This window comes from Pteropus alecto, unplaced genomic scaffold (assembly GCF_000325575.1).
Source record: "Pteropus alecto unplaced genomic scaffold, ASM32557v1 scaffold103, whole genome shotgun sequence".
In the NCBI taxonomy this organism is placed as follows: Eukaryota; Metazoa; Chordata; class Mammalia; order Chiroptera; family Pteropodidae; genus Pteropus; species Pteropus alecto.
Window position 1 is genome coordinate 10,553,584 of NW_006436288.1, and position 22,418 is coordinate 10,576,001.

A 22,418-nucleotide genomic window follows, 5' to 3' on the forward strand; every position below is an offset into this window, starting at 1 on the left:
CTTTAAACAGAATTTCAAAGCCAATGTATTTTAACACATTTTTCTTCAAGCGATAATTTTCTTCTTGCCAAAAAACTTTCAAACTACTAAGAGAAAATATTGTGATGATTAAAAGTCTGAATTTGAACACTGGCTCCAGTCTTTAAACTGTGCAATCTTTGGCTAATTATTTAAACTCTGTGCCTCAATTACTCATCTTAATTCAGTATTAACTAAATTAAACTGTGAAAAGTGCTTAGAGCTAAGCCTGGTACAAAGTAAGCACTCCATAAATACTACTAACTATTCCCAGATAGCCTCCACTCTCAAGGCCTGACATCCTAAGTCCCCTGTGCCTAAGCCCAACCTGCCTCACCGGCCCTCTTTCCCAACATCCTGTCTTCTGGACTCAACTCATCAGGGAAATTTACTGTCTATGCACTCATCTCTCAGACTAAGAGAAACATGGGACACTAGTTTACCAAATAATAATTCATTTTAAACAATTTTATTAAACAAACATGTATATTATTGAACACATTGTGAAATATTACTTATTTTAAGATAAAAAATGTGACTTAAAAGAAATTTCATTTGCAGCAGGTAACGTATCTACATCCCAAGACACACCTGGCTTCCCTGTTCTCCTCAGTTAGGATAATCTGTGGACAAAAGTGTCCTTTCTAGCTTCCATCATTCTTTCTTCATACGTCCCTCTTTGCTAAAAAGCTTATTCCTGTACAATTTATGAAAATGATTCTCATCCTACTCAAATGCTTCCTTCTCCAAGCACCCTTCCTGGGTTTCCCCAGCCACCACTGAGCTCTCTCTCTCTTCTGAATTCCTGTAAGACTGCCTTTTATCTCTCATGTCCCCTCTTTGCCTCTCTCTTATGTTTCAGATGCACACATGTCATATCTTTTCCATAAGACAATGACCTCTTAGGCCTTTACATGATGATGCAGTCCTTCGCACGTTCCTAGAAATGTCTCATTCCTCTTTACAGAATGCATCCACCATGCCTCCTGACCAGCAGGAGTTAATTCCATACACACAGAAGGACTCAGACATCCTCCCCCACCGATTTCAAGTTTACATGGACGAATAATTGCACATGTTAGCTCAAAAATACTTGTAGTTCATTTTTGTGTGTTACCAATATAAAACATTTCACTGCAAAGTGGAATTTCTCATTCATGTTTTATATATTCTAGAAGAGTAACCAAAGAACCTTGTCCATACTTTTTAAATCTTAAGGGCTACCCTCTGACCTGATTTTTCCGGTAGTCCTGCTGTGAATGTCTCAGCACACGGTAGCAGAGCCTCAGCATGTATTTGTAGGGAGCATATCTTTGGTCTCCCAGATCTTCAAGCCTCAGCATTGGGCCTTCTCCTGCTTTCTCCTTAAAGGGTGCTCTAAGAATCCCAAATACCTATCAGGAAAAGAAAAAAAAAAAAGCCTATTCTGATGAATGAAGGTGCACATTTTGCAATTTGTTTTAATTTTTTTTAAATAAGCACATTGACTCAAAAACACTTTTGAAATATAATAAACCAAAAAAAAAAAAAAAGCATTTATTTTATAATACAGGATCAACATATTAAGGAACAGAAAAATATTGCTAAAAGGATTCCCTAAATTAATGACAAAATCATTATTAAAATAGAATACTTAATTTTGTTTATATATTATATTTTATTAAAATAAGAAAATAAAAAATGTTGGGTTATACCAAGTTACATGAACATATTCAGATGAACTAAAATACAATTTGATTTCTATAGGCTTTATATCTATTATCTTCTATAACTTTCTAAAATCAAAATAATATAAAGAAACATTTATTTTCATCTGGAGCTGACATCAGAAAATTGCCACCAAATATTACTTCTTAACCTCTTTATAAATAGACAATTAATTTATTGTTCTTGATACATAAAAGGGTGGCCAAACCAATGAATGTATCAGCATTCAAATGTAACAAGTAAGGACCCACATGGGCAGCTGGTGATACTCAGTGACCCAGATTCTTCTTCTAAGAAGGTAAGTGGTTGAGAAGTATTTAAAAAGCATTGAAGAATATAACTTTTTTTAGGCAGCAGGTAGGACCACCTATGAAAAAGCATCTAGGCACGGGCATAAGCATTAACACAAGAAAGCAAAAAAGAAAGGAATGGTCATTTGTAGCTCATAAAATATGATATGAATAAAAGTTTCCTCAAGAATTCTGTATTCACTAAACCTTGAATTTTATATTTATAATACTGAAAAAAAGTTTTGATATATGTTGGTTGAAATAATATTAATAAATCATTCAAGGTCCTAAAGGTCCTTGAAATCAAATACTTTATACAAAAGAAATGCTAATGTCAGAAAAGACATTGTCTCATTAGATTTGCCACCTTTCTTTTCTTTGAGAAAAATGTTGATTTTATATTTTCAGACAATCAGCTATAGAATTATTAACTGACAATGTCTACCATTTTCCTTTCACAACTTCACAAAAATATGCATATTAAGAACATGGTTTTTATTTAAGTATCTTCCTTGAGTCCACACCTAAAGAATGCACAAGCCCATTACTTTATACAGCAATGAACAGAATAAAAAGAATGCATACGGGCAGGTATGTTCATACGTGCATATTATTAGTAAGTGAATTAATTTACTAGTGCATCTGAACAATTTCAGAAAGACACAGTACAGGAGCAGCTGTAGACTTCCAGTGGGAAAAAATACGAGAATATCATATCAAGCACTTGTTAGCTGATGAATAGACTGCCCTTTTTTCCTGGGGAAGATAGAGAAGGAAGTAGGAAGCAGATAAAGATGGCAGTTTTCAAGTTCTCCCGCAAATTTTACCTAAAAAATTATTACAGCATACTTTCTGAAGATAGTCTGACCATGTAGACTTTTTAGAGGTCTGTCTGTGTTAGGCTGTCTTCAAGAGAGCCCCCAATGATACCTGCCACCAGGAACTCATATCCTATGTATAAACCTGTTTCCTTGACCATGGACTGGATTTATCAGCTCACTTCTAACAAACAGAACACAGTAGAAGTGATGGGATGTTACTTCTAAGATTAGGTTATAAAAAGACTATGGCTTCCATCTGGGTGCTCTCTCTTGGACTCCTCATTTCTAAGAAAAGCAAGTTGCCACCTCTTTTGGCAGCCCTGTGGAGAGGCCTACATAATGAGCTGGGAAGTGAATCCTCTTCCATTCAAGCATTGACATGACTGCAGCCCCAGTCAACATCTGACTGTAGCCTTGTGAAATACCCTGAGCAAGAACTGTCCACCTAAGCCACTCCTAGATTCCTAATCCACAGGAACTATAAGTATTCGTTGTTTTCAGCCACTAAATTTTGGGATAACTTATAACACAGCAATAGGCAACTAATACAAGGACTTTCCTAATACTATAATTCAAAAACTAAAATATGCAAAGTTAGTACATGAAAATATTCACCTGTGCCAATATGTTTTGTTCTCTCATTAATTTCTGACGTTCTCGGTTTGGCTTAGTGATAACCACATCCAGAACTTCTTGTCCATTATTAAGTACATCAGCAACAAAGAAGATGAGGTCCTCCAATAATTTGGTTACAAACCTATCATAAAATGAAAAGGAAATTTCACTCTGTGGTGCCAATTTTAGAAAAATTTTGAATAAACACTAAGACCTGAAACACTGCAAAACTGAAAATATTTATTGATGAAAATTCTTTAATTGACAAAATATTTAATGCCATTAATGTTACCTGAATCCCTAAAAGAATATTCCTTCTCCAGTTCCTCCAGTCCCCACTCCCACCTCCAGCTCCAATCAAGTATCTAAAGACTGTTATGAAATAAAGCTACATGAGCCCCAACAACAGACCAGTCAATAGGAGGATACCACCAATGCTTTTCCATGACTGACCAGCAATAAAAAATATTTCTGCTTAAGGGAGAACAGCTATACTTCTAAATTCCTATATTCAAATTATTTTTTTACAATTGACTCAAACTACATTTTGTAATCCTCACCACCTTGCAATTTCCCCTTTGTATACAATAGGGGAAACAAATATGATCTGCAGAGTAAACAGTCATACTAAAAAAGCAGAAGGACAATTCATTAACAACAAAAGGCAGGTAGCAGAAGAATTTCTAAATAACTTTTAAATAAGTGTGTTTTCGATCCTCAAAGAGATAAAGCGATTATGTACAAAAAAGAAAACATATATACAAAAGTGCAGGTATGAATGAAGAATAGGTAGATATAAGCAAAAGATACAATAAATCTGAGCAATAAAATTATAACCATTTAGATAAAAATCTAATTCATGAAAGTAAACTATGCCATACACATTGCAAGAAAAATTGATTTATAAGATAGTATCAAAAAATTGATCTAGAAAGAAGCACAGGAAAAATTTTTAAAGGTAAATTATAAAAGGAAAGTTAAAAGAGAGGAAGATAAATTAAGAGGCTCCGACATGCACCTAATAGGAGTTCCAAAAGAGAGACAAGAGAAAAAGATAAAGAAGCAATGTTTGAAGGAAAATGTCTGAAAATTATCCAAAATTGATGGAAGACATAAATATTCAGATTAAAATCATACCCTCGGTGTCTAGTGAGACAAACAAAAATAAAAATTTTACGACAAAGAAAAAAAATCTACAAAATTACTGGAAAATAAAGCAAAAAATGCCAATAAAGAATAAAGATTAAAGATTCCATTGACAGCAGATTTCTTAATGGCAACTAGAGATTAAAAATAATTAAATAAAATAATTGTCAATCTAACATTCCATATATAAAGTATCATTTAAGAGTGGAGGTGAAATAAAGATGTTTACATGTATGTAAAAACTAATAAGATTTATAACTTCATTGAATAAAGTATGAATATAAGCAAGAAGAAAAGTGAACCCAGAGGAAAGTGAGATACAAGAAATAAAGGCAAGCAGAGGAAGAGATAAAAATATATTAAGATATATAATTTATAAATAAAAAATAATTTTTAGAAACTAAACTTTTCAGTAAAAAAGATGGTATGTCATAATTTATGACACATTTCTAATTCCTTTGTATATATCAAATACAATACAATACAATTTTTAAATAAAAAGAATAAACGCAAAACTATGATTCCAGATAACTATTCCAAGAAATATGGGAGGCGGAATATCAGTGCATAATTAAAGCATTCTGAGGTAGTTTTCTCTCATGAAGAAGAAATAGTTAACATCTTCAAGTTTTATAAGAAAGAATATACAGTTTAAATGTACGAAAGTATAGTTAAAATGTTATGTTCTATGAACATAAGAGCAATTGCTGAGGAACAGAAATATGATCTATAGTTTTTAAACCAGTAGAGGCAAAAGAAAAAAGGGGAGAAAATATAAACATCAATCTAACAGAAACCAATAAAGAAGTGGAGGGAAAAGAAAAAAAAGATACACTAATGAAAGAAAAAAAAAATAACATACTATTAGATATCAAAATAAATACAACATGTTATCAAATGCAAAGTAATTAAACTTTAGGAAATTAAAATAAACTATCAGATTTGATTTTTAGAATCCAGCTTTCTGCTGCTCTAAAGAGATATTACTAGAACAAAATGACCAAGAAGTCTGAAATAAATAGTATTGAAAAAGAAGCACCTAGTTCAATACTAAACAAAAAAATTGCTAGTGTAGGGATAGTAATAACAGGCAAATAAAATTTAAGGGGACACGATATTGCTTTTGGGAGATATTAACTTTGAATCAAAAGAACTGATCTGGTGATCACATGGTAGAAGACCATATTCTTTAACCTGAGCTTCTACCATCAGGAATTAGAACCAACCCTCAAGCCCATAAACTGCATGAAGACATGGCTACAGTCTATGCTATTCACCACTGCATTCCCACTGCAGGTACACATGCTACAAGGCCTAGTGCCTGGTAAACACCAGGAGTTCAGTAAGACTGCAAATAAATGAATATTGAACTATATATGCTGCACAGGAATGCTACATCTTTTTAGGTTAAACATGGTGCAAAAATCCTGGTTTATGATTGCATGCGTCTTCTTCCTTCAGATCTAAGTAGCCGTTAACCCCCTTCCATCCTCACATGTTCCCAATAGTCTCTATTTTCTTGGTGCGGCTATGCAGAATAAGATGAGGAAATCCCACTGAAAAATATCCGAGGTTAGGGATCTTGGAGCATAACACAGGAGCTGTGCCTCCAGAGTCTATTCCTAGGGTGAGTAAAGGGGAAGTCATGAAAGAGAGGATTTGAACAACACAGGCATCTTGAGACAGATCTGCAATATTCTAACACCTTCCCTTTGACTTTGTATTATTCTTCCTAGAGTAAAAGAATATCTAATAATAACTTTATTCTCCAGAGGGAAAAAGTCAGAGTTGTGAGGTATTTTCGGAAAGAATTTTATATTGAATTCTAAAACCAAGAAAATTATGTAAGTGCATTCAACTATGCCATAAGCTCTACTGTACTGACAGGAAGCTTTGAATGAATTTTGATAGAAGGTGGCTTTTTCCAAAATTACTAAATTAAGATTAATAACTGCAACTTCATATTTCTCAGGCAAGATCTTTTTTTTTTTTTTTTTGCTACGATGTTTTTCACTCTAAAACAGTGGGGAAGGAAGCAGAGGAAATTAAAATGCATGGTCCTTGGTCAGTCCTGGTCCACCATCTTCCTTAGAATCATCTTGAGAAGTTAAGATTCCCTCTGGCAGTAACTGAAAAAGTAGCTTGCACTACTTTTTCAGTTACTGCCAGCAATAACTGGGTTATAGTCAGCAATAGTGGAGTGCTTGTAATCTTAATCTTTGTTTTTTATTTCAAGGAACACTGTAATGCTTAGCAAAGGAGACTTTTTAAGTGAGGCTGAGTAAACTGTGCATACGTGAGAGTGACAAACAGACTCATCAAAAGAAAGCGTTAGTAGATAAATAACAGTCAAATAAAAAGTGCTATCTACACATCAGATTCCACTATTTGTCATAATTTAGCTCTGATATTTAATTATATGTAGAAGAGTAAAACAGTTGTGTCACTCTCTGGCCTTTATTCATTTCTCCCAACAGGGGTGGAGGTATGATTGAACACATAATAGCTGTCTTCAAATGCAGTTTTGTTAAGGGAAAAACAAAGGTAAGAACAGAGAAAGCGGATAAATAGCTGTTCCATTTGTTTCCATATTTATGATGTTTTTCTATTGATAGGGGTGGAAGGAAGCAAGTTAGACATTTTTCCTTTGTATAGTAAGGTACATTTCTAAAAGTTCATAAAATATATGTTTCGTTATGGAACACTTATAACATGAACCCCATGAAGCCACTACCTAGAACAGAAAATGAAACTCTGCAGAGCCTCCTCAAATCCCTCCCTTCAAAGGAGAACACCTCATGATTCTTGTGACAATTATTTTCTTTCATTTCTTTATAGCTCTGCCAATTTCTTAAGCACCCCAAATAAAGGGTTTAGTTTTGCTTGTTTTTTGAACTTTACAAATAATATTATAGTAAATGTGATTGTCTAGTTCTTGCTCAATCTAAAGCTTATTAGATTTATCATGTTGTTATACATAGATGTAGTTCATTTATTTTCATTGCTACGTTGTATTCTATTGTATGAATATACTAAAATGTTACTTATTCAATTGGTGATGGACAATTGGAAGGTTTTCAGTTCGGGGGTATTTAGAATAAGGTTGAATATTCTTAAACATGTGTCCTGGTCACATGTGTAAGAGCTTCTTTTGGATAGATGATCAAGAATGTTCAGCCTAGGAGTGGACCCGGCGAATCATGGATTCTTTGCTTCTGTGTGTATATGCGTGTGTGTGTGTGTGTGTGTGCGAGCGAATCATGGATTCTTTGCTTCTGTGTGTGCATGCGTGCGTGTGTGTGTGTGTGCTAAAAACACTTATGAGATCTACCTTCTTAACCAATTTTTAAGTGTACAATACAGTATTGCTAAGCATAGGAACAATGTAATATAGAAGATCTAAAACTTACCCATCTTGTGTAAATGAAACTATATATCTGTTAAGTAGGAATTCATCCCTTCCTTCCACATCCCCCAGTCCCTGGGAACCACCATTCTACTTTTTGTTTCTATGAGCTAGATGATTTTGCAGCATTATTAACAACAGCCAAGATATGGAAACAACCTAAACATCCATCGATGAATGAATAGATAAAGAAAATGCTAATATATGCGTAAAATGGAATATTATTCAGCTTTAAAAAAGGAAATCCTGTCACATATGACTGTGAGTGAAACTAGAGGACAGTATGCTAAATTAAATAAGCCAATCACAGAAGGACACATACTGTATGATTCCACTTAGATGAGAAGCAATTGCTCCTTTAACTTTGCTTGTTATTGTCAAACTATTTTCCAAAGTGCTTATACCAATTATCATCTCGCCAGATGTGTATGAGGATTCCCGTGAATACATGCCTGGGAAATTGGTAAATGGCTGTTTCCTGTTTAAATTTAAAAGTATGTAGCAGATTACAGAGAGGGGAAATACAAAGAATACTTGTGCACGTGTACTTTTAAAACACACATGGTTGAATCCCCCACCAATTGTGGGAGCTTCCGCAGTTTACGTAAGCTTTCAATTTTCCTGTATGTAAAATGGAATAGTGTCCATCTCAGGGATGAATGAAGAATTAGATAAAATATATTTACAGTGCCTAACACAGTATCAACACAAAGTAGGGATAAAATAATTGATAGCTATCAGTATCATTCTCTTTCTCATTTATTTCCAAAACCAGAGCTGAAGAATCAAGAAATCACCTTCTCTGAGGAAGTTATAGTGGCAGAGAGCTACACCTTAAAGGTTGTTTTCTGATATGACAAATGTGTTCCTTTTGTGGTACTTGAGCAGAGAAATGTATATTGACTAAGTAAGAACAAAAAAAACATAGAACTTCTTTTATGGCCTTTAGAAATCCAAAATATCAAATCGAGTGCAGCAAAAGGTATTGTGAATCTCTTATAAAACTTTTAAACGGAAAGTTCAGAGAGTAACCAAAAAACAACTGTTTTCAAGCCAAGCTAAAATGGAAAAAGCAAATATTCCACCAGATTTTAATGTCACCATTTTCATTCACTCACCATGATCTGCTCATTTGGAAGCAGGTGCGCCGCTATAGAGAACGTTCTAAATAGTCCCAGGAGTCATGATTCACTTTTTCTGCAAGGGTTTTCTGCAAGAGTTTGACAATCGACTCTGAATGGTTTATGAGCCATTTTAAAAAGTTACTAACCTCCTTTCATTCTGAGTTATTGTGCCATTTTCCAGCTTTTTAACTGTGGTCGCCAGCACTTTATTTGCATCATTGGCAAAATCTAAGTCTCGGACCTCGGACAGCGGGACGGACACAATGGCAAATGCTTCTTTGTCTTCTTTGGTCTGGCAAGTTCCAATCTGCAATGTGTTTTTTCCATTAAGATTAGTTGTTTCTTTTTTCAATAATTGCAATATTCCTCGCTAACACATCTTAGCACGGTTTAAGAAATACAAAGAAGAAGTAGATAATGCAAACACAGTAATTCCCACCTGCATCATCCCCTAGAAAAGGCAGAAGGGACACAGACCGTCCATGCCCACTTCCTGCCTTGTCCTCAAAGCCTGACTGGAAACGCACCCCTTGCACACTTGCCTTCTGCTTCTGTTTAAATAGAGCAGAGAAAACACACTCCTAGAATCTTCTGCCCTTTCTTCTGGTAGCTATGCTGCATCCTCCTGAATCACAGCCCTGCTGCAGCCAAGCTACCTAAGCAACTGGTAGACACAGGTACCAATGAAATGAATGGCAATAATCTCTAATACTGGTGAAGATAAGGAACATATCAGTCACCCCCAATCCTATTCACACAACACTTGGCTTAAAATTAAACCATTTTCAGAAACATTTACCTTCAACATAACAGGCCTCTCTTCATCTGTGTCTATGGGGATACTCGTACTGGTTACCCATGTGTTGGTACATAAATGTCTTAACCGAACATATGAGTTCCTAAAGGCAAAATAATATTTTAAAATTATAAAACCTTAGCACACTTCTATATTATATGATAGTTTCATACATGATATAAATATAAATATATTTTAGACTAGTAATTGAATCAAGTATAGATCAGTCTGGTTGAAGGAAAATACCTGAGCTGTAGACTATTTCAAAATATGCAGTATTATCACCCAGACCAGTGGTTCTCAAAGTGTGGCGCCTGGAACAGCAGCAGCAGCATCACCTGAGAACTTATTAGAAATGCTAATTCTGAGGCTTTACCCTAGTCCACTGATTCAGAAACTCAGAAGGTGGGGCCCAACAATTAGTATTTTAACAGGCTCTCCAGGCAATTCTGATATCTGCTAAAGTGAGAGGCACTGCACTGATCAAGTAACCAACTCAATTAAAATTGCTGTCCGATAATAGTTCTTTTACATCTGTATGTAAAAGTATACACAGTGGACCTCATTAGTCATGGATTTTGCACTTGTGAATTTACCTATTCAATTGAAATTTGGAACCCCCAAATCAATATTCAGGACCCTTTCGTGGTCATCCTCCAACATGTGCAGAGTGGTAAAAAATTTGAGACCCTCCACGCACACACATATGCCCAGTCAGGCTGAACAAGGCAATGTTTTGCCTTCTTGTTTCTGCTCTCATATTGTAAACAAATGTCCTTTTCGTGATCTATTAAGTGCCATGTTTTTCACATTTCTGTGCTTTTTGTTGGTGAATGTGTTCTTTAAAACAGTCCCCAAGCATAGTGCTGAAGTGCTGCCCACTATTCCTACGAATAAGGCTGTGATGTGCCTTATGGAGAAAATAAGTCATGTTAGATAAGCTTCATTCAGACATGAGTTGTAGTGCCAATAGACATGAGTTCAGGATTAACGAACAACATTATATAGTAAATAAGGTGTCTTTAAACAGAAATACACATAAAAGAAGTTTATATATTAATTAATTGCTGAAAATATTGTAACCAAAGGCTCATGGGATCCTAACCCTGTATTTTCCATAGGAGCAATGGCTCGGTAGTTGCTAATTTGACCCACCAGGAATAACAAGAATCGCCTATAAATTGTGAGAATGCCTGAGAAAGGACAGCTAGAACTTCATCCAACTCAAATATTATCATTTTTAGTGAATATTTTATCATTTCTTTAACAAATATGGGGTAAATGTCAAAAAAAATTGTAAGTTCTCTGCCTTCAAGCTGCTAAGACTTCAGTAGGAAAGATAAGATATAAATGAGTCATACAACACGAGACAGAAACCATTAAGATCAATAAAAGAAAATCAAATAAAATACCAAGGGCCTTCATTCAACATAAAGGTTCTGCTCATTCATAAAAGATAAAATAGAGACTAAGTTTCAAAAATCTAAACTAGCAAAGATCCAATCCTTGTCTAAACAAACAGAAATTCTGAAATAACTGTTTTACCATTTGTCATCTTCTGCATTGAATTACACAGGAGATGTTATTTGGATTCAGGTGTCATCCCCAAGATATTGTAAACATCTGGAAAGTGGGGTCACACTTTATTCAGCCATGTGGCCATTTCCCCTAGTCTTATTCTTATACTTGCTCAATATGTATGTATTGAGTCAGCCTAGATTGCTGGCTTCCAAACTAAGAGATTACATGAGTATAACAACTTGAAATTTGCAAGAATTTTGGAAATAAATAACTCTTTAGGACCTATGCCACCTAAAATATGAAGGCATTGTAGCATAGTAGTTAAGAGTATAGGCTTTGAGTTCATGTACTCCAGGATCAAATACCGAGGTAATGATTTTAAAAAGTAAAGCATGCATCTCACCCCCCAAAATTCTGATTTCACTGGTCTTGGTGCAGCCAGAGCATAGAGATCTCACCCAGGTAACTGCAATTTAGAGTCAACTTGAAAAGCACTGCTCTACCTAAGTCTCTAGTTTCTGATTTGTAAGAGTTGCTGCCAGGATTAAATAATATATATGTGGGGCTTAGCACTTAGAAAGTGCCCAAGAGTTATAGCATAACAGAAGTTATTACTAAGTGTTAATTAACATTAGCTTTAATATAATTAATGACAAATGAATCTATGTTAATACAAAATTCTGTTTTATACTGAGAAGGGCTTCAATCATTGTGAATAGTAATAGGTTAACACTTCCATGGAAAGCAAGGCTCAGAGGTTTGTCATGGGTCATGCACTTTACAATGACATCCTTTTTATCATTTCCTTCAGCAAACTTTCTTGGTTAGAGTTCAAGAAGGACTCTATTTTTGTCAAGTTAAAATCTAAAATGATTAGTCATAGTAAGGATTAAGATCCCAACATTCAAAAGAGAAGGCCAAAAGCCCAGATCAGGTAAAACCTTAAGAGGGGAATCTCTTTACTGGCTTTACTGGTGGAACAGAGAAGAGTGAGAAATAGCTCACATAAAGCCAAGATTCAGCAACATTTCCCATGAATGAGAATAACTACGAAACACCCTGGGAAGCTCAAGGAGCAATGTTTCTCAGCAGTGTTAATACAGTAACTTTTCACCCTCTCTGAAAGTAACCTACACAACAAAGTCTGCATTTTGTATTGGTACTTTCAGTCTAACCACTGCTATCTGCCCAAGAGCACATCTTAAACTGTGCTCTTTCAAGGACAATATCAAACCATCCCACTAGACCTCATAATATGAGCACGACTCCTCTATGCATTGTAGTGCTATTTGTAGAAGGTTGTAGACAAAAGAGCTTAATTAAAATAATCAAATCCAAGCTAAAGAATGTAAGACATTCTCTTACATTAAGTTCTAGCTACCTCATTATCAATCCTTCTTCTCCGTATCGCTCACAGGTCCGACTGGTCTCCAACTTAGCCCTTCAGCACACCTAGCAAATTTTAAGATTTTTCCATTTCATGTTCCTGCTGCTTGAAACACTTCTAATGGAGAGGACTTGATCCCTCAAATCATTCACATCTTTTCTCAAATGTTCTAAATCAGAGAGGCCATTTCTTACCACTCACACCTAAAAGAACCTCTCTATACTCTGCAATTTCTCTTCAAAGCATTTTCTTTTCCTAACCTTATATTTTATGTTTGTCTATTGCCTCTCTCCCCGATTTGAATTTAAGTACATAACTAATTTATTAACTGTTGTCTTCCCAATAACAAAGGCAATGCTTGAAATGTAACTGATGTTCAATAGAGATTTGTTGACTGAATGACTAAATTAAAAAACCAATAGGTGAATGAATGAATGAATGAATGAATGGAAAAGATGCAGAATTTGACATGATAAAAATAAGTGATATAAGTATTAATAGAAAACTTCTAAATTATTTTCCATTTTAGTAACCAAAAGCCATAGTAATAGGAATAAATGATTCTTATGAACTTTTCAGAATTTCTTTGGTCCTACACATTTTAATATTTATGATAAAACAAACTATGTTAACCTACTCAAAAAGAGGCATGATTTTTTTATACACTTGTTCTTCACCCTTGCTTGCTCCTTTGATATCACACATATTATAATAACATTATGATTTTAATTCCTTCTCTATGAGTAAAATTATTCAAAGTAATATTATCGTTTAACCATAATATTTTTCTTACCTTGGAACCAGGCAGTCAGCTCTCTGAAGAGTTGTGGCATCCAATTCAAAAAGAGACGCAATGTCATTTCCATGTGGGACTGAGACCAAGGTGTACATGATCTTCTCCCCTGCCTGGCGTTTCTTCTTTGAAGTTGGAAGATCTCCATCTCTCTGGTAAGGAGGTACAAGGTTATTTACTTTTATTAGATTTCTTACTAAACTCTCCAATTCATTGGGAGATAAGGTTTAAATCTGTCCATTGTAACCCAATTTCTTCATTGGATCATAGAGATGTCTATTTTGCATCAAACAAAAAGAGCAAGTCAGGCCTGATAGCCTTTGAGGTAATTATTATCAACAGTGATAAGTCACACACTCCTGGAGGGTTGGTTGGATCTGGGCAAATTATCAAGGCACTAACAGTCACAATAGTTATGTTCCCTTCCCTTGTATTAAACCTATTTGCACAGTAGTAATTTTGATCATTCCACATTTAAAACAAACACAGAGAAGAAACAGTGTGTTGAATCATCTAGATTTAATAGATTAACATGGCAGTGTTTCAGAGTTCCTGCCTAATTCCCAAAACATAATTGGGACATAAAGCTGGAGAGAACAGCCACATTCCCATTCAGTTCATAGGCTTGTTCCATTAGATCCAAGAACATAATGTAATGATACATAAAGTAAAAATAAGCAAGATCTTTATAAATAGAAGCCTTCATGATGATGTGAAACTTGGTCAATATTTCTAGTGTATTTCTAGTACACCTCTGCCATTTTAAGCAGGCAACCATACAAGATTGATGATTCAGTATTTTTACTTGAACTTCCCCAAGTCCCAAACCTCATGGAAGAATGTGAAGCACACACAGGAGGCCAAAATGTGATACAGCAAGTGTAGCATACGCTTGGTAATTAAGTACATAAAAGTAATTACTTAGACGCATTTATTAAAACAAATGAAATTTTAAAATGAGAGGGAGATTGTCATTGTACCATAACAGGAAGTTGAATAAAAGTGAGGGAGGGAAGGGATGCTCAAAAGGAAAATGAAAGCAGTCCATATCCAACAACAAGCATTTATTTAATGGCTGCTATGACAATGAAATATCACACCTGGTCATTCCAAAATATTCACTTGAAGTTCCATCCCAAGATTGTGAATATCATGTTCCTTGCAACAGAAAACCCTTGCAGTTTCATTCTGGTGTCTTGTGTAAATGCTGTACAAATTGGTAGCACCTCTGAACCGTGAACAGGGAGAAGAAAAGCCAGGGTTCCTAAAGCAGGAGCAGGACCCCACTCAGCTCAGCAGCACCTGGCAGCTCTCGTCATCTTTGCCTTAAACGTCTTCCGCAGAGATCAAAACTCAGAGTTAAATGAAGGTAAAGGTCTAGCAACCTCTCCCCAGGTAGTCTGAGCCCTATGATAGTTGTTTCTAATCAGCAATTATGAGCTATGTTTATTAATCAGAAAAAGTCATACTTAACTTACCATGTATCATAAAGGAGTGTAGAGATATAGGAAAGAAGGAAATGCAGAAACAATAACAAAGCTGTACTTTTGACTTTACACAACACCTCTTATGACACCAATCATTCTGTTGGTCATTCTCACTAATCTTACAATGAAAATTTGAGGGAAAGATGAGTATTATCATTTTCTCTAAACAAAGAGGTGAGTGCAGTTACCTATAAGAGATGAAGGATGAGGAAAAGGAGTGGAGAAAGGACCAGAGAGAAAAAGGGGGAGAAAAAAGAAGGGAGAGGAAAAGGAGAGAAAGAAGGTGGAGAGAAGGGATTGAAAAGGGTAGGAGGAGAGAGAAGAGGAAGAAAGGGAGGGGAGCAATGGGTGGTGTTAGTGAATGATGAACTCCAAACTCAACTAGTCATGCCTCGATCCAAGCTAACTAAAGCCAGAGGCCTGGGCTGGACCCCTTCAACACTGAATGAGCACTTCTCAAAGGGTAGGCATGAACTCATGGCTAAGAACCCTCCCTAAATGAAAAAATTTTCATGGCTCAAGAGACCCAATTCACATGGAGGGCAAGAAAGTCTTTGAATTGCAGACAAAATCTGTGAGGGGCAAAAACACTCTCACATCCTGAGAAAAGAAAATCAGAATGTTAAATAACCTAATAAGAGTAGCCTGGCCAGACAAATGATTTGGGGGAGATGGCTGCCTCGGTGACAGGACAGCTTAGGATCATGGCATCTCAAGCTTGGGATTGGTCTTTAGAGATCACCTGTGAGCAAAAAAGAATTCTTCCCAAACAACCTTTTGGCAGCAGCCAACGAAGTGAAAGTCTATTACTTGAAATTTATTACTTTGGGTCTTGAAATGATTTTGGTTTCTAATCATTCCATTGAAATTTAGATAGCCTTTATACAGTTTTGTTCATCTCCTGCATTTGAACTCTTATAACAAGTTGGGGAAAGACCTAAGGAAAAGAGATAGTTAAAATTGGAAGGTAGGATCAGGAGAAGAAGAAGGAAAGGGAAATGAATGTGGTACTCAAAAAGAAGAAGAGGAATATGCAGGAAAAATACAACATCCAAGGCACAATCCATGAAAGATGTAATTGATAAACTGGCTTTCATGGACACCAGTTTCTTCTGCTCTGCAAAGGACACTGTCAAGAGAATGACAAGATGAGACACAGACTGGAAGAAAATATGTGCAAAAGACATATCTGATAAAGGATCGTTATCCAAACTGTACAAAGAACTCTCAAAATTCAACAATAAGAAAACAAATAACCCGATTAAAAAAATGGGCCAAAGACCTGAACAGATACCTCACCAAAGAAGACATACAGGCAGCAAATAAACATGAAACGATGCTCCAACATTATGTCATTACGGATTTGCAAATTCCATAATGAGACACTACTCACTACAATGAGATACCATACACATCTATCAGAATGGCCAAAACACAAAACACTAACAACACCAAATGCTAATGACGATATGGAGCAATGTAGACTCACCTATTTCTGGTAGGAATGTAAAATGGTACAGCTACTTTGAAAGACAGCTTGGTGGCTTTGCACAAAATGAAACATACTCTGGACCATATGATCTAGCAATCATGTTTTTTGGTATTTATCCAAATAAGCTGAAAAGTTATGTCCACACAAAAACTTGCACACAGATGGCAGTAGCAGCTTTATTTATAATTGCCAAAATTTGGAAGCAACCAAGATGTCCTTCAGTAGGTAAATGGATAAATAAACTGTGGGACGTCCAGACACTGGGATGTTATGCTTCACTAAAAAGAAATGTGCTATCGAGCCACACAAAAGACATGCAGAAACCTTAAATGCATATTCCCAAGTGAAAGAAGGCAATCTGAAAGGCTACTTCTGTATGACATCCTAGAAAAGGCAAAACTATGTAGACAGTAAAAAGATCAATGGCTGCCAGGGATTAGGGGGAAGGGAAGAATAAAAGGCAGAACAGAGAAGATTTTTAGGGCAGTGAAACTATTTTATATAATATTGTAATGGTGGACACATATCATAGTTTTGTCAAAATTCATAGAATGTACAACACCAAAAGTGAACTCTAAAGTAAACTATAGACTTTAAGCGATAATGATGTGTCAGTGTAGGTTAATAAGTGTAACAAATGTACCTCACTGGTGGAGGATGTTGATTGTGGGGGAGGCTGTGCTTGTGTGGGTGCAGAGCGTATATGGGACCTCTACTTTCTACTGAATTTTGCCATGAACCTAAAACTGCTCTAAAAAATAGTGTCTATTAAAAAAAAAAACTCAGAGTCTGAGAGAAAATACTTGTAAATCAAATATCTGATTAAAAAAATTGTTTCCAGAATACATAAAGAACACTTACAACTCAAAAAGACACAGTTAAAAATTCAGCAAAGGATTTGAATATATATTTCTCCATAGAACGTATACAAATGGCCGATTAGCACATGCAAAGATGCTCAATATCATTACTAATTAGTAAAATACACTAGAATGACTATAATCAAAGAGACAGACAATAACAAGTGTTAATGAGAATGTGGAGAAACTGTAACACTCATTATACTGCTGGGGAAACATAAAATGGTGTAGCCATTTAGAAGAATTGGCAGTCCACAAAATAATAACATAGGATCAGTAATTCTAATTCTAGGTATCTAACACCCAAAAAATGAAAATATATGACCACACAAAAACTTGTACATGAATGTTCATAGCGGCATAATTTATAATAGCCAAAGAATAGAAACAATCCAAATGTTCATCAAATAATGAATGGATAATCAAAATGTAGTATATGCACACATTATTTGGCCATAAAAAGGAAGAAGTACATATACATTTTATAACATGCATGAAACTTAAAAATATTATGCTAAGTGAAAGAAGCCAGACACAAAAAGTTATATATTGTATAAGTCCATATAAAATATGTCCAGAATAGGCAAACCCATAGAGACAGTAGATTTGTAGTTGCCAGGGCCTAGGGGAGAGAGGGAATAGAGAGTGACTGCTAACAGATACAGGCTTTCTTTGGGGAGTGATAAAAATGTTCTAAAATTACATAATGGTTATAGTTTTACAACTCTGTGAATGTACAAAAAACCACTGGTTTATACATTTTAAACAGGAGAATTTTATGGCGTGTAAATTATCTCTCAATAAAGCTGTAGAAGGAAGGAAAGAAGGAAGGGAGGGAGGGAGTGACAGGGAAGGAGAGAAGACAAGGAAGGGAACAGGAAAGGGAGGGAGGAGAAAACAATGAAGGATGGAAGGAAGGGATTGAGGGAGGGAGGAAGTGATAAAAATGATGATTCAAATGGTGGTGACATCTAATATTGAAGATAATAAAGACCCTGATGAAGAAGAAAGCAGAGAAAGAGAAGGAAGAAAGAGGTTTAAGATGAGGAAGTGATCATTCTAAAAGGAAGAAAGGAAAGTTTGTTTTTAATTATATCATATAATGTGAAAACTTGGGGAGAAATCGACCAAGAGAATATCACAAAGAAAGAAAAAAAACTATTTTCTGGATTTTGCAATGTTATTATAGCTAAAAGAAAGGACCACCAACATAATGAGTGTTATTAACACGTGAGAGAAGATTGCCTCAGAGGGTAAGAACATAGAAATAACTGACAAGATCAGTCAGATGTAGAAAAATTACAAAGAATTTTTGTGAATATGTAGGCCAATGGATTTCAGCACAAGTGGCTTCAGTGGACTATTAGAAAGGCACAATTAAAATGTGATTTTAACTATGGAAAATAAAATCCAATATTGAGCCATGTTTGAAGAAAGGCTTTATTAATAGAAGACGAGCATGTAACCTAAATAAATGGAGAGTCAATGAACAAGAATTTGAGTTTCTCTCACCAGTGCCTACTGTAGATGCAATGAATTAATATTCCAGTCTTCTAGGAGGAATCCCATATCCCTAAAAGGAGCATGTGTCATGTAATTTCCTGATCTCCTGCACAACAATCTTATAATAACAATTTATCTTTTGATATAGATTTTCCTTCAAGGAAAATGCACTAACTGACCCAACAATTTAGATGCACTTAGCAGCTGAAAGTTGGCACTGTGGTTTATACATCAGTTATTTGTGAGTTCATTTAGCAGAAGTTAATCCTCCTGTATGCACTCCTCTTTTGAAATGCTAATAAAATAAATTTTCTAGATTAATAAAAAGAGAACAGTTTGAAATTCCTAGAGCTTGCCCTCCTATTCCATTCCCCTTGGTAATGTCTCCCTGGGGGCCCTAAAAGTAGTCAGGACCTCTCTATTTTGACACTCTTACAGTGAACAATAAAAATCTTTTCCAAACATAGAAAAACCTCACTTATTAAAGCTCTGAATTATTCATAGTATTTAAGACCTATGATTTAATTTTAACTACATAGAAAAAGTAGAATGTACTACTGTATCCCTAAATAATTTATTTTGGTCCTTCATTAATAAAGCTTTAATGAATAAATAAGTTCCATTTATAAATAGCTTAATTGTTTATGTGTGAATAAGAGCTTCCACCATATTTTGAAGTTTCTTAAGAGTGCTGCATTCTTAAGCATCCTGCTTTAAATCTCTTATACTCTTAAACTGTTTAACAAACTCTTCTTCGTAATCAATTTGACAGTGAACTCCAAGCCAGCTCCTCAAAATTTTTAAATAATGAAATATGAATAATAACTTATAAGTATACAATTTTAAATGTCTGATCAAGCTTTGATATATAAGAAAATCAGTATTATATTTCTATAACATGACAATGATTCTGTTCAAAATTGTGTGCTTATGGCTTTTGCTTATAAACCCACATCTTTTTTTAAGTAAGAAGATACAAAAACACTAGTTCCCTACTCGGAATTACAGGAGCACCATGCAAATACAGTAAGGTATAATAGAGCTTAGACAGGTGTTAAATTTAATAAGAGCCAGTTATCCAAACCACTCTTAATTTAGGGAATGCAAGGACTCAAAACATTAACGTAGTCTGCTGGGCTCTTATAAAACTAGCATTTTCACTTGGAAGGAAAAGCATACAATCTCTCAGGTTAAACAGGTAGAAAATCCCTTCTGAAAAGCCAGCCAAGTAAACTAATGGCTTGCTGGGCAGAAGCCCATCCTGGGGGCTGCCGGTGGCAGCACTGCAGTTAGCCTCCAGGAACACCTTCTGTGTTGACTCATTTGTGAGTCATCAAATTTTTAGCAGAGACATCACGTTGCAATTCTGTTGTTAGGAGCCAGAGACGTTCTGTAAGAAACAACGTATGTGTTTTCAGGGCTGATTCAGACCTGTGTGAGACCACAACAGCATAATGATGTGCAGGCATCTATGTTTTTGTTCAGACCCTCCGGGGCTCTTCCGGTTGACTTTATGTAACAGATAGAATTATGCCATTTAAAGCTGCAAACATTTCTCTTGCTTTGGTTCCTTAACAATCTGTTACTCTGAAACTAATTCCTAATGTGACCTTTTCTTCTTTTTTTTTTTACTTATCACCTCACCACTGATGTATAGTAAAACTTTAAAAAAAAAATTGGTGGTCTCCTTTCAGAATCTGATACCCTGCACCCAAAAGAAAAATTCTGCAATAGAATTTTCAAGTATATTTCAGCAAAGTTTCATGGTTCCTAGGACATTTCAGTTTATGTATGTTTATGCACAAAGACTGACTGTTCTCAATACGGAGAGAGTCTGGCCCCCAGGAGGCATTTGGCAATTTCCAGAAATACTTATAGTTGCCACAACCGGGGTTCAGGGGAACTAGTACTGGCATCTCATGAACAGAGCCCATGGATGCTGCTGCACATCCTACAATGGACAGCCCCCCACCTCCACCCCCACCAACAAAGAATTATCTGGCCTAATACATCAATACCACTGAGGTCGAGAATCCCCAGCATAGACAAAACGCACTCCCTTGAAAAATCAGATCACATTCCACATAAGTACAGTAATGCTAAATGGGAGGTGTTATTCCAAAAAATTCTCCTTCAAAGAGACAGTTGAAAAGATGCAGCCTTTCGAGCAGAATAAACAAATGACTGTCAGGTTCCCAGCTGGGCTTGACATAGTTCCAATGTTTACAGAGTCCCTGTGGATGCTGTACATTTGTAAGATTGCAAATAATAGGCTCTTTTGTAAAATAAATACAGCAATTTGGGTCTTAATGGGAGCTCTGACACACACCACCTCATTTCAGCAGCACCATGCATTAACCTTTGAAATTTCAAAATTGGAAGGCAACATTTTGATAAAGGTTCCTAAATTACAGGAAAAATATTAACTGGATATTAAATAGACGACATAGGGAAAATTGGGAAAGAAAATAATTAGCATGGTCACAGTGAACTCAGTGTACTGTAACCCAGATCTGAGGTAAAAGAGCATTGAGTTTTGGGAAACTGATTTCATTTTTCACAGGCTAAACTCTAACTGCTCCTCTGTTTTCTTTTTTAACAGAAAGATAATTATTGCTAGGTGGTAAATGGTCTATAAAATGAAAAGCCATGTTGTTATCTTTATTGTTCCCTATCTTCAATTTTATTTACTGTCAAGAAAGAGATTTTGAAGAAAAAAATGAAAACAAATGTCTCCAGTTGGATGTGTCTCTGAGATGACAGATGACATCAGCCATAAACTTCTACAGCCTATCCAACTGTGTTATATGTAATTAAAGTATTGCTAAAACAGAAGAATGTTCTTTCTCCTCTTTAGAGGTGAATTGTATTTCAGAATAAAAAGAGAAAAAAATCTATTAAATCTACATAAAATCTTAATTAACACAAACAGTAAACTTCATAATGGATTTATTACTTATTTATATTTTTTATGCTGTTCCATAAAACTTCATACTCTATATTCTCCTACTCAGCTCTGCCCAGAATCATCGGTAGCATCACCAAATAGTATATAGCTGAAAGGAGATGAGCTCAGAAATTTAATTCAATTGCACAAATCTGAAGCTTTGATATGGTGCCCTTTTAGTAGAAATAACTTGCATTTTTAGCCTACTAACATCTCTTATTCAAAGACTTTCCATTTGTCTGATCATATTTTAACCTCATGGCAGGCAGGCAAGACGTGTAAGGTAAACATTCTCATCCCACAGGTGAGAAAACTGAGTCTCAGGAAAGCTCTCTGACTTGTCCATGGCAACACAAGTTAATCATGGTGCTAGAAGTAGAACTCTCTTGGTCCCACACCATGCTGAAGAAGTCACGTTGAAGATGATAAAAATAAACCTTGAGAAAGAGAAAAGCAGCCCTTGACATCCAACAGCTGGCCTGGTATTATCAGCTAATTGATGGTG

General features: G+C 35.5%; 1 protein-coding gene across 3 annotated transcripts in view; it reads right to left on the minus strand.

Moving 5' to 3' along the window:
• ITPR2 (inositol 1,4,5-trisphosphate receptor type 2) overlaps positions 1-22,418 on the minus strand; it is a 420,025-nt gene that overhangs the window by 287,191 nt on the left and 110,416 nt on the right. For all 3 annotated transcript variants that reach the window (XM_025047398.1, XM_015590049.2, XM_006912698.3), the window contains exons 11-15: positions 13,625-13,776; positions 9,927-10,026; positions 9,274-9,434; positions 3,452-3,593; positions 1,251-1,412 (exon numbers count right to left, since the gene is read on the minus strand). In XM_025047398.1, coding sequence (XP_024903166.1) covers positions 1,251-1,412; positions 3,452-3,593; positions 9,274-9,434; positions 9,927-10,026; positions 13,625-13,776 — 717 coding nt within the window. The remainder of the gene's footprint in view (positions 1-1,250; positions 1,413-3,451; positions 3,594-9,273; positions 9,435-9,926; positions 10,027-13,624; positions 13,777-22,418) is intronic.